At 48.5% G+C, this 14,880-nt stretch overlaps 1 protein-coding gene across 1 annotated transcript in view; it reads right to left on the bottom strand.

Annotated features, from left to right (window-relative positions):
* Tmprss2 (transmembrane serine protease 2) overlaps positions 1-13,719 on the bottom strand; it is a 39,192-nt gene extending 25,473 nt beyond the window's left edge. Inside the window, exons 1-2 of the mRNA XM_032900351.1 lie at positions 13,613-13,719; positions 1,429-1,496 (exon numbers count right to left, since the gene is read on the bottom strand). Of these exons, the coding sequence (XP_032756242.1) occupies positions 1,429-1,443 (15 nt within the window). The 5' untranslated portion in view covers positions 1,444-1,496; positions 13,613-13,719. The remainder of the gene's footprint in view (positions 1-1,428; positions 1,497-13,612) is intronic.
* Positions 13,720-14,880: the final 1,161 nt, after the last annotated feature.

Below are 14,880 nucleotides of genomic sequence, written 5' to 3'. Positions count from 1 at the left end.
GTGGCTGGACCTTTCTCGAAGGCCCTAGTTACCCTCATCCATGTCTAATGGTTTTTAACCCCAAACCTCTCCAGCTCCCTTTATGCTCAGGCTCCTCCCGGGCCTCAGGGATGACAGAGAAATCTTCTGGAAGCAGGTATCCTCAATAGGGGTCGCTAAATGTTCAGATTTTCAAAACGAATTTATTTATTGTGTATGTCGCGCAGGTGTGTAAACAGAGATCAGGGGACGACCTGTGAGAATCGGTTGTCTCCTTCCACCTGTGGGCCACAAAGACTGAATGCAGGTCATCTCTTAGCTCACAGAACGGTCTTGCTGGCCTAAAGAGCCATTTTAAGCATTTTAAGGCAATAGAAACACCCTGAGGTTAATAATCTGTGTTTAATGACTCACTAGCACTCTCCTTCAAAGGTCCAAAGATTATGACTTGAAACCAGAGGGGTGGGACAGTGAAAGCCATCCCCATCATAACAGAGCACTCTAGATTCAGAAATCAGGTGAGTGTATGGCCCAGAACCACACCATCGAAGAACATGTTCCTCTCTCTAGCAGGAAAGACCAAGAACACCTAGCACTTTGTCCTGGATGAAGCTCTTAAAATTATAAAGGGATCTAATAAAAAAATAAATGCAGAGACTCATAAAATGGGACACTAGCACATTTTTTTAAAGAACCTAGAGAAATATTGTTATTAGCCAGTAAGTATTTATCAATGTGGAAGGTGGTACAGTGAACTGGCTAGGCTTGAAGATGACAGAGACAACTGCTTCTATTGCCCTAGGAAGTGGGACTCCAGCAGGAATAGACCACCCAGTGCCTCATCCAGATATGGCTGATCCCCAGTTATTGAAAGACAGACACTGACAGCTTTGCCACAGACTCTCTTTCCTAAACTCTGCCCCATCCTGCTTCTCCTGTATATACACCCACTGCCCTTAAAGGAAAAAGGAAGTGCATACAGTAAACCAACCAATCCCAGCTTCTGCCCAGCGGTGGTAGCTTCCCTCCCTGCTCACCCTTTCCAACATAACTGGCGGTTTGAGTAAAGATGTCTCCATAGGCGCATATATTTAAATGCCTAGTCACTAGTGAGTGGAACTCCTTAAAAATCCGTGTTTCCTAAAGGTCAGGATATAAGACCTTCAGCTACTGCTCCAGAAACTGCCTATGTGCCACCACAGTCCCTGCCAAGATGGTAGATTAAACCTCTGAAACTGTAAGCAACCCCCCAATTAAATGCATTTACTTGTAAGTCACGGTGCCTGTTCACGGCAATGGAGCAGTGACTAATACAAACACCTTGAACAATGCCCAAAGGGCCACCTGCTCCTACACACAGCTCCTAAAATTACTGATGGACACCTGTGGAAGATACCAGAGGGGTGAAGGAGCAAGGAAAGGGCCAGAGACGTAAGATGAACCACTTACTGAGTTCAATGCCATCCTGCCTGTGTCAGCAGCATGAGGAGGTCAGTATGTGGCTTCCTCCAGGTGACCTGAGGGAAAGAAGCACACACAGTAATATTTAGTGCAGCTTAGCTTTAGAAGACTCTGGGGGAGAGTCACATTATACCACAGCAAACTGCAGCTCCACCCCTGGCCTTCAACCTACACTTTACCTATATATTCCCAGGTCTCTTCGTTCCTGGTGTTTTTATGCCATGAAACCCAATGTCCTCCTCTAGGGTACAGAGAAACTCATGAGTGGGCCTAGGGTATAAGTTGAACTACTGTGGCCAGAGCCTGCGTAACCTTGAAGAAATGGGGATAGTGAACCCCGCCTACAGGGGAGCACCCAGGGCTGAGCCTGGGACTCCAAGCCCTTCCACACCTATATGTTCCTCCCAGTACATTCACCAGAAGGAAGATTCATGGGAGAAAACTACACAAGACCCACCATCTCCCTCCATAGAGGGCAGCAGCAAGCCTGGAAGGCAAACACCAGGCTACCTTCTGCCTGCGCCCTTTCCCAAGCATCCTTAGGCAAACAACTGAACCAGCCTGACATCTCAGCGTCCGTCTCTGCAAAGCAGATACCACGGTTGGCACATTGAAGATGAGGTTCATTGCAAATGTCCACGGAAGGGGGTGACAGTGGACAGCAGAGGAGCAGCTGATGGGGTCAGGCCCCGCCTCCTTACAGGTGTGTCCACGCAGACAGCTGCATGGAACTAGTAGCCTACATTTGAACACCAGAGACAGGCTGCATTCGACTCTTCTACTTAAGCCTCACAGGATTGCCCAAGCTTTAATAAATAATGTGTCCTTACGACACATTGTTATGGCTCGAATGTGAAAGGACACCCCAGCTAGTTTGGGGTACTTGGAAAGGGCATTGAGCCTTTTGGACATAGATCTTCAGGCCAGCTTTACTCCCTGGCTCTGCTTCTGGGTAGAGGTATAACTCTCTGATGTAGTAGGATGTCAGCAAGCCACTGCATGCTCCCACCGCTGCAGACAAGAGCTGGTCCTGGGCCACATCTTCCGGGCCATGAACTATGACCCATAGTAATCCTCCCTCGGGCTGTTCTGTCAGTTTTTCATCACAAGGAAGAAAAGGGTCCATGATATACACATCCACCCACAATCTGTTCACTATCCCAAACCCTAACCAAAAGTGATGCCAAACTCAACGATTTGTAGTTATAAAGAGAAGTCCCTGGGCCATTACATATGTGTGGGATGTCAGCAACCACCTGAGATGCTGTCAGTATAAAGTCCCTCACTTACATGAGCCATCTTCCCTGTCATCGTCCTCTACCGACAGCCTTGTCAAGCTTCTGAACCTCTGTGCACTGCCGCGTGAAACCTTGATAAATCAGTTTGCTAAGACTTTCAATACCTTAGCAGATTCTCAGTCCTCTACCATCCTCAAAGGATACCTGGTGAGCCTGGCCTGCCTTCAGGAGGAACCCTGTCAAGTCAGGCTAGCCAGATCCTTCCCACCCATCGTATCTCATACTGATTTTGTTTTTTTGTTTTGTTTTGTTTTGTTTTTTGGTTGTTTGTTTGTTTGGGGTTTTTTTATTGGATAGTTTGTGTGTTTATATTTCAAATGTTACCCCCTTTCCCAGTTTCCCCTCCAGAATCTCCCTCTCCCATCTCCCCTTCTCCTGCTTCTTTGAGGATGCTCCCCCTCCCACCTCACCACTCTGGCATTCTCCTACACTGGGGAAATTGAGCCTTCACAGGACCAAGGGCTTCTCCTCTTATTGATGCCGACAAGGCCATCCTCTGCTACATATGTGGCTGAAGCCAAGGGTCCCTCCATGTGTATTATTTGGTTGGTGGTTCAGTCCCCAGGAGCTCTGAGGGGGTCTGGTTGGTTGATATTGTTGTTCTTCCCATGGGGTTGCAAACCCCTTCAGTTACCTCAGTCTTTTCTCTAACTCCTTCACTGGGGTCCCAGTGCTCAGTCCAAAGGTTGGCTGTGAGCAACCACATCTGTATTTGTCAGGTTCTGGTGGAGCCTCTCAGGAGACAACTATATCAGGTTCCTGTCAGCAAGCACTTCTTGATATCCGCAATAGTGATTGAGTTTGGTGTTTCTATATGATATGGATCCCTGGGTGGGGCAGTCTCCGGATGGCCTTTCCATCAGTCTCTGCTCCACACTCGTCCCCATATTTCCTTTAGACAGGAACCCTTCTGATTTTCTATTCACAGACATTTTGCTCCATGGCTGTAAGTTTCCAATCTTGCTGCATTGAGAATCAAAGTGATCTCTTCACCATTGGCTCCTTGCCTGGTCCATCCATCTGCTGAGATGCTCCTGAATCCATTAGTCCTTACCTTACTTTAATGGGAGTGTTGCATTATTTTTTCATTAATATCCTCTCTATAAGAGCTTTGCTTCATGCCTCCGTGATGGACTTGACACAATCCAAGCTTATTCTAAGAAACCATCACATTCACCAGGTGAGGTGCCCAGGAGGGCTTGAAGGAGTTCAGAAGCCATGATGAGTGCCCTTCTTCTGTAAGAACCAGATACTCGAACGCTGGAGAGATGGTCAGTGGGCAAAGTGCTTGCTAAGCAAGCATGGTGACTTGAGTTTGAATCCCAGATCCTCATAAAAGTCTGAAAACAGAAGTGTCCACCTGAAATCCTGGTGCTAGGGAGGTAGAGTCAGGAGGATCCCTAACACACGCATGGATACTCTTCCCCATTCAGTAAACTCCTGGCTCAGTAAAATACCCTATCTCAAAATTAGGGTGGAAAGAGACTAAGGAAGACACCTAGCATCCCCTTCTGGGTCTCCATACATACACACATGTGAATGAACATCTACACACACACGAATGCACACACTACACCATACACGCGTGTGAGCACGTGCGCATGCACACACGCACACATGCACGCACAAGTCTGACACTTGGGTACACAGAAAGCAGTAGGCAGGCAGCACTACATAGCTAGAAGCTATGCCACTGGCTTTAGGTGCATCCCAAACTAGCTGTGACCTGAAAAAGTCCTATTCCTCCATTCTCTGTCAAGACAGAAAAGAGATTACTTTCAGGAGCACTGAGTAACGTTAGCTATAACATGATTGATGTTGGTGCATAGTGTTATCTTAGTCAGAGTTAGATACAACTAATTTTACCTGGGGACGTATCTCAGTGACAGAGTACTTGCCATTCACACAGGGGACTATGGGTATGATCCCCAACACCACCAAAGAAGCAATTCTAAAAGCTTCTGATGTCTCCTTCAACACTTGCAGATTGGTACTGGTAAATCCTTCCAAGCTAATGAGAAGTTCCCTGCTCTCAAAGCTCAGTGTCTCTGAAGGGAACAGCAGAGGCCACCTGCTCATCTCCTAAGCAAAGCTAGTACTTGGATCACAAAACACAGGAAGCCCCCCAAAACAACAACCTTCAATGAAGAAAGAACAGAAGAACCAAGTCATGTTGAGAGATTCTAGGTTTTTCTAATATTAAAGTCAACTGCTTTCTGGGTGTGAGAATGAAACTGAGTACCATACAGTGAGAGGAATGGCCATTTGAAATGTATGGGAAACACCTAAACCTGTTAAAAGGATGCAATTGCCATCCACTAGTGTGTCTTCTCTATGACTATGACCACCTTGCAAATAATAGGCTAAGCCTGGACATCTACCTCGTGCATCCTGACTTCCTCCCACAAGCAGGGTCAGACAGACCCCGTCCAGTGTCCTCCAGAAGAGCCCAGCTGCACTGGCTTTCACTCCTCTGAGTTCTTTCTAGCTTGTTTCAACAGGCTTGGTTGACGTTTCAGGAAATAAAAATCTGATCCACTGGCAGCCTTCCCAGTTTGGGAGCCCTCTAAAAAGAGCAATGACTGGGTGCTTGAGATTCATGCAAGGAGGAAGCCAGGAGCTTAGCTGTGAATTGTCAAGGGAAAGCCATCAGAAGCAGAAGGCAGCAGAGACTCCTAATCTTATCCAGGGATCCCATGACCCACAAAACATGGAAATAAAAGGAGAGCCCACTTCAGCTACATGAACTTGGGAAGAGAAAGAGAGGGAAGGCGGGGACGGGGGTTGGGGGATGAAAGGATAGATGCCCATGCTAGGTAGGATCTGAAAAGGGTCAAAAAGAGCAAAGGAGGCACATTCAATCCTGGTCAACTTCTAAACAGGAATTCCCATGGCCACAGGTGGTTCTGACTCCTATGTGCTGACTTCTGAAAGGAGCAAGACATAACCAGACAGAGAGCTACCCTGTCATTTATAAAGAAACCTGATGCTTGCCTTTGACCCTGGAAAGCCAGACATAAGAACGCTCTTGGGACTTTGGATAACTGTCCTTTAAGGGTCAAGAAAGCAAATGAGGACAAACTTCCTGAGGGCATGGCAGCCTCATCCGCTCCATCTCAACAGAACACAGCACCCTGGTGCTGCCCAGTATGAGCTCACCCATCACCTGTCCAGCTGTCACACAATGGACAACACTGAGGCATCCATCCCATGACCAAAAAAAAAAAAAACAAACAAAAAAAAAACCAAAAAACAAAAAAACCCACCTTTTTCCCAAATAAAAACTGCCTTGTGGTCCTTTCCTCTGAAAATGACGACAAGCTCATTGATGCCTTCACTCGAGAGTGTGGGATAGCCCAAATAACTGAAGTCCACGGATGCCATAACACACCAGCTCACAGCTGCTGCCTCCTTCATGAGGGCCCCTAGAGTGCCAGGTACTATTCAAGATGCTAGAAGTGGGAGGGGACCCCAGAATCACTCTCCCACCTCTGTCATCACACTGCCACCGCCAGACACTGTGCAGCCAATCAACACACAGAACCATGGCTCAAGTCACATTACAAGATACCCTCTCTTCTTAGTGCACTGTTGGGAGAACGCTGGCCAATAGTAGTATAGGTTAGAGGTGCAAGACATGCAGAAGAGACAAGTACTGGACATGGGGAAACTGTTCTGGCAAGCAAGAAGATATTAAAAGAGAGACACTTGTACTATCAGACTATCGAAACAGTGAACCTGGAAGAATTAAGAGTACCTCGGGGGCAGGCATAGTGGTGCATGACTGTGTTAGTCAGGGCTCCCTAGAGTCTCGGAATGTATGGAATATCTCTAGATATTAAGGGAAATTATTGGAATGACTTATAGTCTGCAGTCCAACTAACCCAACAATGGGCAGCTGTGAAAGGGGAGTCTAAGAGTCTAGCCACTGCTTAGTCTCACAAGGCTGGGTGTTTCAGCTGGCCTTCTGTATAAGCTGGAATCCCGAGGTTAATGCAAGCAGGCAAAAGAAGAATGAGCCCTTTCATTTGCCATTGTCCTTACGTTGGCCTCCAGCAGAAGGTATGGCCCAGATTAAAGGCGTGTATCACCATGCCTGGATTTGGAACTTGCTCTGTCCCAGGCTGACCTCGAAGTCAGAGATCTGCTTGTTTCTGTCTCCTGGGATTAAATGCATGTGCTACCTTGCCTAGGCCTAAGATTTTCATGGCCACTATGCTTCAAGATCTGGATCAAAAGCATATGTCATCCTATGTCAAGATCCGGGTCAGAAGCCTGTGTCTTCCAGCTTCGGGATCAGGATCACAGGTGTGTCCTCCATTTCTGGATTATAGCTCATTCCAGATGTAGTCAAGTTAACAACCAGGAACAGCCATCCCAATGACTTTAGTCCTGGCACTCGGAGGCAGAGGCAGGCAGAATTCAAGGCAAACCTGGTCTATAAAATGAGTTCCAGGACAGCCAGGGCTACATGGAGAAAACCTGTCTCCAAAACCCAAAAACAAACATCAAGGAAAAAACAAAACAACAAAAATAATAAAATAAAAAAGAGTGCCTCATAAATCCCAGTGTAGAGTAGAAACATGCCGAGGGCTGGTGCCAGCCAGAAGAACTTGCTTCCCAGGAAAAGATTTCACACAATTCTGACAGCTTATACAGTCATTGTAGGAGAGACGGTAGCTGAGACCATGATAGGCGAGTATGTGCCCTTGAACAGGACTGCTTAGATATACACACTACTTGCCCTCTATTTAAACATGGATCTCATGTGAGGACCCTCAAAAGGACTTGGGGTTCTTTTTGGATGGATGGCTGGGCCTGGCTTGTTGGTAGTGCCAGCTCCCAAAAACTAGGGGGAGAGAAAGAAAGTGGAACAAAACACCTCAGAAAAGGCAGGCCCTCATTATCTGTTTTTCTTTTTCTGTGAATGCCTTGTTGTCCCAAATAGATTACAAGCTTTTTTAGGGTGGAAAATAAGTCTGTTTTGGTTTGAATCTAGCTTTGTACCATAGCAAAAAGCAAAAAGCAAAAACAAAAACAAAACAAAACTCTCTCTCTCTCTTTCTCTCTCTCTCTCTCTCTCTCTCTCTCTCTCTCTCTCTCTCTCTCTCTGTGTGTGTGTGTGTGTGTGTGTGTGTGTGTGTGTGTGTGTGTACTTGATACAAGCTAGGGGCATCTGGAAAGAAGGAACCTCAGGTAGGAAAATGCCTCCATCAGACTGTCCTGTAGGCAAGTCCATGGGGGCACTTTTCTTGACTGGCCATTGAAGGACCCAGCCTACCATGGGCAATGTCACCCTGGAAACTTGGTCAAAATAGGTTGAGCAGGACATGTAGAACAAGCCACAAAACAAAGTTCCTTGATGGTTTCTGCTTCAGTTCCTGCTTCTGTGTTCCTGCCCTAAATTCCCCAGATCAGGGACTGTAAACTCTAAGCTGAAAAAAACCTTTTATCTTGGAGTCATTTTGGTCCTGGTATTTTTTGTTTAATCGCAGCAATAGAGAAGCAAACTAAGAAGAAACATGTACATAGAGATGCACATGTGTGCACGCATGTGTGTGTGCACACACGCATATACAAACATGGATAAATATGCACACATAAACACAGGCACATATACACAGAGAGATACACAATTGCACATATAGACAAGGAGACATGCACACAGACATTCATGCACATATGCAGAGACAAATACTAAGGCACACACATGTGTGCAGAAACATGCATATAGAGACACATACACCTGCACACAGAGACATGTATACACACACACTCACACAGACAGACCACAGAAACATATACAGACATATACACATACACACAGAGACTTGCATACAATCACAAACACACACACACACATGCACATAGACACATAGAAACACACATGCATACAGACACACAGCTGTGCATATACAGGCACATACATTTCTTTGGTTTTAGTTCCAGAGGCTACATGAATGAGATAAAATTGAACAACCAGGAATGGGAAGCCCACACCGGGACAGTGGGTCAGGCACAGGTCAGGCACAGCGGGCATAGCGGGTGTCATCACAGAGTTCAGGTACCTAGAGCTAACACTGATACAGGCAGAAAGGCCCTGGGTCATGGCGGGCAAACTCCAGCACATGATGATGCTCCTGGTTCTTGGTTAAAGGCCTTACCCAAGCCAATCTGTTTAATGAGGATAGTGAGTAATGAACGAGGTGTTATAAAGATAGAGTGGAAGAATGTTCTCCAGGTCTGACCTCAGTGTGACAGAAAACAGGCTTTGCCTCCCGGTGTTTGTGCTACTGCTATATGGAGAAGGGACCTGATTCGGGCCACATAAACCCAGAGGCTAGCCTCAGGATTAAGATCAGAATCAGTCAGAAGGCAGGCTTTGACTGAGCACAGGAAAACCAAGTTCCCCACAATTCAAAAGTTCAGCTGAGTGTGTGAGCTACTAGGAAAGTGCAAAGTCCTCGAAGTACAAGATCCAGCACATTCTAGAGCATAAATGACTAAGCAGTTGTTACAAGGTCTGATGTGGTGAAAAGCCACTGCCACACATTATGATGTGGTGAACTTGAACACCTCTCAGAGTTCTGTGTAGAATGGCCTATAAATTTGTGGTCTCTAGAAATCCTCATTCTGATCCGGTTTGGGTTCTGATAAGAGCTCAGAGCCACCTGCCTGGATGCTTGGAGGAAAGCAAGGGCCATAAACTAAAGGGAAATCGACTCTTTGTATTGTACCTTAGTCAAACACACAGTAACAAAGCCAGACTTGTTTCCTTTGCAACCGACTTGAGAATACTAGGGTGCCAGCCTCACTCTTCAGTCAGCGCTAAGGTTAAGCCTTCTACCTATCCATTGTCCTTGTGTGAATTTCCACAGCCACAAGCTATTGGTGGCTTCACACACTAGGAGCTTTGTTATCACTCCCGGACTCTTGAGCCCAGGCCCCCATGCCTGATGGCTCACCTGTGTACACAAGCAAGGCATGCAGATCTCCTCCCTTCCCCCACTGCCTCCACTGAGAACAGAGAGAGACTCTCTGGGCCACCTGACCTCTTCAAAGTCCACCCCGTGCCTAGTGTAGGTCACTGATACCCTCCAGTATCCCGCATGGATTCTCCTTCCAAGAGCGGCCATTGCCTAAGATGCCACTATACATTCCTTTTCTTTCTCCAACCTCCTGCTGAGAGAAGCAGCCCTGGGTCCAGATCTACTCCCTTCCAGAATCCCAGATCTCCTCCAGGGAGCATCCTTTAGAATGCCCACTGTGATCAGATGAGCCAGACATTACCATGTTCCTCCCCAAGAACCCACAAACAGGTTTAGACCACAGCTGCCCCTGGACTGAGATACAGTTGAACCACTCTCCTTCATTACCAGGTCCACTATACCTGGAGACTGCGCATAAAGGCTTCCCAAGTCAAACTTTGCAGGTCTCAGCTCTCGGGATCATGATACTCCTGAATTCCTGCAATTTCAACTTTAAGGACAGCTGGGGGAACAATTCAGAGAGGATAGTGGATGGAAAAGCCTCTGCTCCCACCAATAGGGCCAATCTCCCGGCTTTCAGGAACCGAAACTGATCAGCCACTAGACTCACCAGCCATCTTTCCTTTCTTCCTTTATGCCCCATGCTTGGGGTGACCAGGAGTTCCCAGACACAAAACTTATTGTAAAGCTTCCGAGAACTCCTGGTCCCCACTTCCAGGGTTTGAAGAATACTCAGGACCAGCACAATGACCTCACATTAAGGAAGGTCCTCTCTCCCAAGACTTTCTAGGCTCCCTTAATACTTAAATGCAAAGAGTAATATAGTCAACTAGATTCTCGGTTTCCATTTCTTGGTAACTCCTGGTTCCAGGCTGGGCTCATCTCGGGGAGCAGGCTGCTTAGACAATAAAGAAGATGATACTGGAACACCATACTTCACATATTCACGTTTCATCACTGGCAAGATAGTTAGTTGCACAAGTGTCTCTCACTCAGTGACCCCGTAACCCAGAGAGGCAGCCTTCTGGCTCATTAAGTAATCCCAGGTCCTGGCCACTGTGGGGCTGCAGACAGAGGTAGGTCTATGAGATTAGGTAGCATGGCAGCCTGGCCCTAGAGCACCTGAGGTATCTAGATTCCCTAGACTTCTCTCTCAGTTTTTATCTCCTCTTTTTTTTTTTTCACTTGCTGCCACACTGACCTTGGGACTAAGGGGAGGAAAAAGAATTGAGACTGTGCAGGCCTAGGTCCAGTTCTGGTCAACAAGGTCTCTTGTGCACATTTCTGCCTGAAAGTCCAATGCTTATAGCACTGACCTACTAAGGCAGCTGCCCTGTTCTGTCCTGATTCTGCCCTTTTCATCCCATAGAGGCACCAGACAAGCTACTGAGAGGTTCAAAAACTTTGGGAATAAAAATTTCAATCCCTGGGAAGCATACTGGGCTCCTCAGAAGGAGTCACTGACAGGGCCTTTAGTTAACGGCAGCCCTGACTTAGGGAGAATAAGTCTGGAGCTGAGTCAGCCCCTGGACACCTGACTGGAGGAGATAACAAGGCCAGAACTGAGCTGGCTTCCAAAATTCAGCAAGCACTCACCATATATAGAGAAACTTAGCAACCAATCGAAATTCTACTAATGCCACTGCTCTGCCTCTACCAATCATCAGAGGTGACCTAACCCTTCTGGAAAAGTCCCCCAGCCCTGCACAAAAAGGGAATGGTACACACACACACACACACACACACACACACACACACACACACACACACGCATGCACGCACGCTCGCGCGCATGCTGGTAATTTCTGCAGAATAAACGTTTTGTGCCTTTGCCTACTATTTGAGTCTGGGGTCTTCCTTCAGTGATTCTTGGACCCTAACACTATCTAACCCTCCCTATAGCTGAGGTAAACAGGTTTTAAAGAACTCACTATGTTGTCCAGCTAGAAGAAGTGAAGAGTCACATCATCGTGTGTAGCTATTCTGCAGTGTGGTCAGACTTCCTCCTCCAATGACTACAGTGCCACAGGCAAGGTTCTCTGCACTTTACTCCAAGATCTTGTTGCTAAAAAGCTGGCCTTAAAGGTGTGATGAGAGAGAAAGAGAGAGAGAGAGAGAGAGAGAGAGAGAGAGAGAGAGAGAGAGAGAGAGAGAGAGAGACCAAGCCTGGGAATGAGCTGAGTACATCGACCAGAGATGCCTAAAAAGACCAAAGCCTGAGATATGAGTCCAAGCCACAGGAGCACCTCTCAATTCTTGCGCTTAGCCTCATGCTTTGGTGACATTCTTCAGATTCTTTCCTTTTTCTTCTTTCTCTCTTTATACGGGGTCTTACTAGACAGCCTTGATGACCTTGAACTCACAGAGTGCCAAATGTGTCTCCCTCTGCCTCCTCAGTTCTGGAATTAAAAATAAATCTCGCCACACCTGGCTTTTGAGTTTTCATTCTAAAACATCTTAGGACAGGACCAGTCAGGTCACTGTGAGAGGGACCCCAAGTACCTCTTCAGTAGAGACAGGTAAGGGTGGGGAGTGGGCCACCTTGCCTACCTGGAGGTCCTTCACCACAGACCACTGCAGTAGGTAGTAGCCTGGGATCTTTCAGTCCCTGTGTCTCCTGGTGAAACTGCCCAGCCCCCAGCCTTCCTACCAGGAAAAGAACCTCTCCCCTTCTCCCAAACCAAGTAAACAACCCCCACCTCGCTTTGGATTTTTACACCTTGTAAATGGCCTGCCCTTTGGAACTTTCCATAAGGTCTGGCTCTTGCTGGCTGAGAGTTAGAAGGAGCCAGCACTTGTCTTAGCCCCAGGTCTAAGGTAACCATTTGCATGAAAGGTCTGCAAACCCAACCCTTGTGGGGACTCTTGCTTTTTAGGTACATCCAGAGCTTTTCCCTCCCTTAAGCAAGCTACCAGAGGCCTTTACGCTCTGGACTGAGTTAGGGGCCATCGTGAAGGGCCTGGGCTCCCAGTGAGCAAAAGCCCAGCCACAAGCCACCAACACCCTCTAGGGCTTGGACACACTTGCAGGCCATGGGACAGTTAATTTCTTCAACTGGGCTCGCAGGTCCTCACACATCGCGCCCACTGTACATTTGGGTACCCTGCCACATCCCAAGTCTCACCCAGTGAGATATTGGGGGAAAGGTAGTCAGCCTTTTCCCCAGTAGACAGCTCGCCCTTGGCAGCCAGACTTGCTGTCCCAGGGCCGGCTCCTCCAAAGTCGGTTCCAGTGAATGCCTAAAGCCAAGGCAGTCGATCCGCCTCGTCGCCCCGGGTCACCGCACGGGACCGCTGGAGCACTCCCTCCCCACAGGTGGCGGACAATTCTCGCCTTGCCAAGGTCCCCAGGGCCCAGCAGCGCCGCCTGTATCAGTTCTTGGCATCTCAACCAGTTTCCAGTTTCTCTCCACCTCGGTAGGGACCAAGGAGCGGAAGGAGTTCAGGTAACCAGCCTGACTGCCGAGATTTTTCCGAAACAAAGAGAATTGAAGACGAACTGGTGCCTCTGCGCTCTAGGAAAGGATATCAGCACGAGACGCGAGCTAAGGGCTTGCTCCATCGAAGGACCCCCGCTCCTAGGGACTCTCTTCTCCAAGCCATTAGTCAGGGACCCGCAGGACCACAAGCCAAGCCGCGAATCTACGGAGTCGACTTGGGATCTGTGCCGCGCGCCAAGGGATCGGGGTCATCGGGGCCCCGTCCCAGTCCCCAGGACGTACACCCGGGCCGCTCAGTCTCCAGACGGTCGCACATGTAGCACCCTGGCCTCACCTAACTCACCTGTACCTTAGACTCCCAGCTCCGGCACCGCGGGGCGGACCCGGGTCAACCCCATTTCCTTTTCTGTGCCGGGACCCCGACCTTGTCCGGCGCGCTGCTCACCTGCTGTGCTCCCCGCCCCTCTCCGCCTCCGCCGGGGCTCTCGGCTTCCTTGTCCGCTCCAAGTACAGGACCTACTCCAGCTCTCGCTTAAATCTCCGGAGGCGGCGTCCCAGGAGCCAGGGTGACACCCCTAAACGCAGGTGCCCGGTCACCTCGGCCAAGAGGAGGGAACAGCCAGGAAAGGCTGTCCGGGGAAAAGAGGAGGAGTTTCCCCGAGGGAAGCCCAGGGAGCGCTCCTCCCCTAGCAGGGAGAGACCAGACCGGACTCGAGGCATTTCCCTGGCAGCGACCGGCCTCCGGAGCAGCGGACCCTTAAGGCTCAGACCCACGGGAACGCCAGGGTCCTGGTGCGACGGATCTCTGGACTGCACGCGGAAGCCCCAAGGGAGTCTAATCCGGTCCCTTGGAAGTCTGGGAGCTGCTACATTCCCAGCCCCGACAGGCTCTGGGTTGGGGACGCCAAAAGGTCCCAGTGGGTACATCCCTTAAGCATGGGTTTAAGGACACTCCCGCGTGAAGCCAGGCTTTCCTACTGAGGAAAATCTCTTGGGTCCGAAGTCCTCAGCCCCCAGTTCCCAGAAACTGAGATGTTACTTGTACCGAAGGTGGGGCAAAGGTGAGGCGGCAGAGAAGTTCTCTGCAGTCTTTACAACCTGGTCTTCTACTACTTGACAGACTCGGAGACACTCGGCCAAAATAAGGCTCTAAGAGACCAGAAGCAGCGCTCGCTCTAGGGAGCACCGAGCTGGTGATTTTCGATTAAAGCTGTCCCCTTTTGCATGGGGCAGCTGCAACTACAAAAACAAAACAACAAAATGACAAGGAAAAAAGAAAAAGAAAAACGTCCTCTTTGTAAAGGTGTCTGCATCAGGGAGAGAGCTGCTTGATGGGAACTTTTATCTCCCAGGGGTTTTCCCTCTAGCCCTCCCAGTTTGCTTCCATGGACCCTGGTAGTTTGCCTTTACAACCACCAAAGAAGCAAATCTCTTGTTCTCTGTATTACCTTGTGGAGGGATAAGCCTAGGTCCTCAGACAATCTCACAGTCTCAGATCGATTTTTATATTTCGAGACAAGGTCTTACTGTGTAGTCCTGGCCACCCTGGAGCTTGCATATAGACCTGGTGCTTTACCTCTGCCTCCCACGAACTGAGATCAAAGTGTTCAGAGCAAGAAGGGCATCAGAAGCTGAGAATGTTATGGAGTTTTGCAGGACCTCCCTCCATGCCCACATGAATCAAAAACGATTTTTCTTCCGGTGATCTGTTGT

Source organism: Rattus rattus, chromosome 4 (genome assembly GCF_011064425.1).
Source record: "Rattus rattus isolate New Zealand chromosome 4, Rrattus_CSIRO_v1, whole genome shotgun sequence".
In the NCBI taxonomy this organism is placed as follows: domain Eukaryota; kingdom Metazoa; phylum Chordata; class Mammalia; order Rodentia; family Muridae; genus Rattus; species Rattus rattus.
Note: the sequence above shows the minus strand (reverse complement) of the source record. Positions and strands in the feature narration are given on the sequence as shown.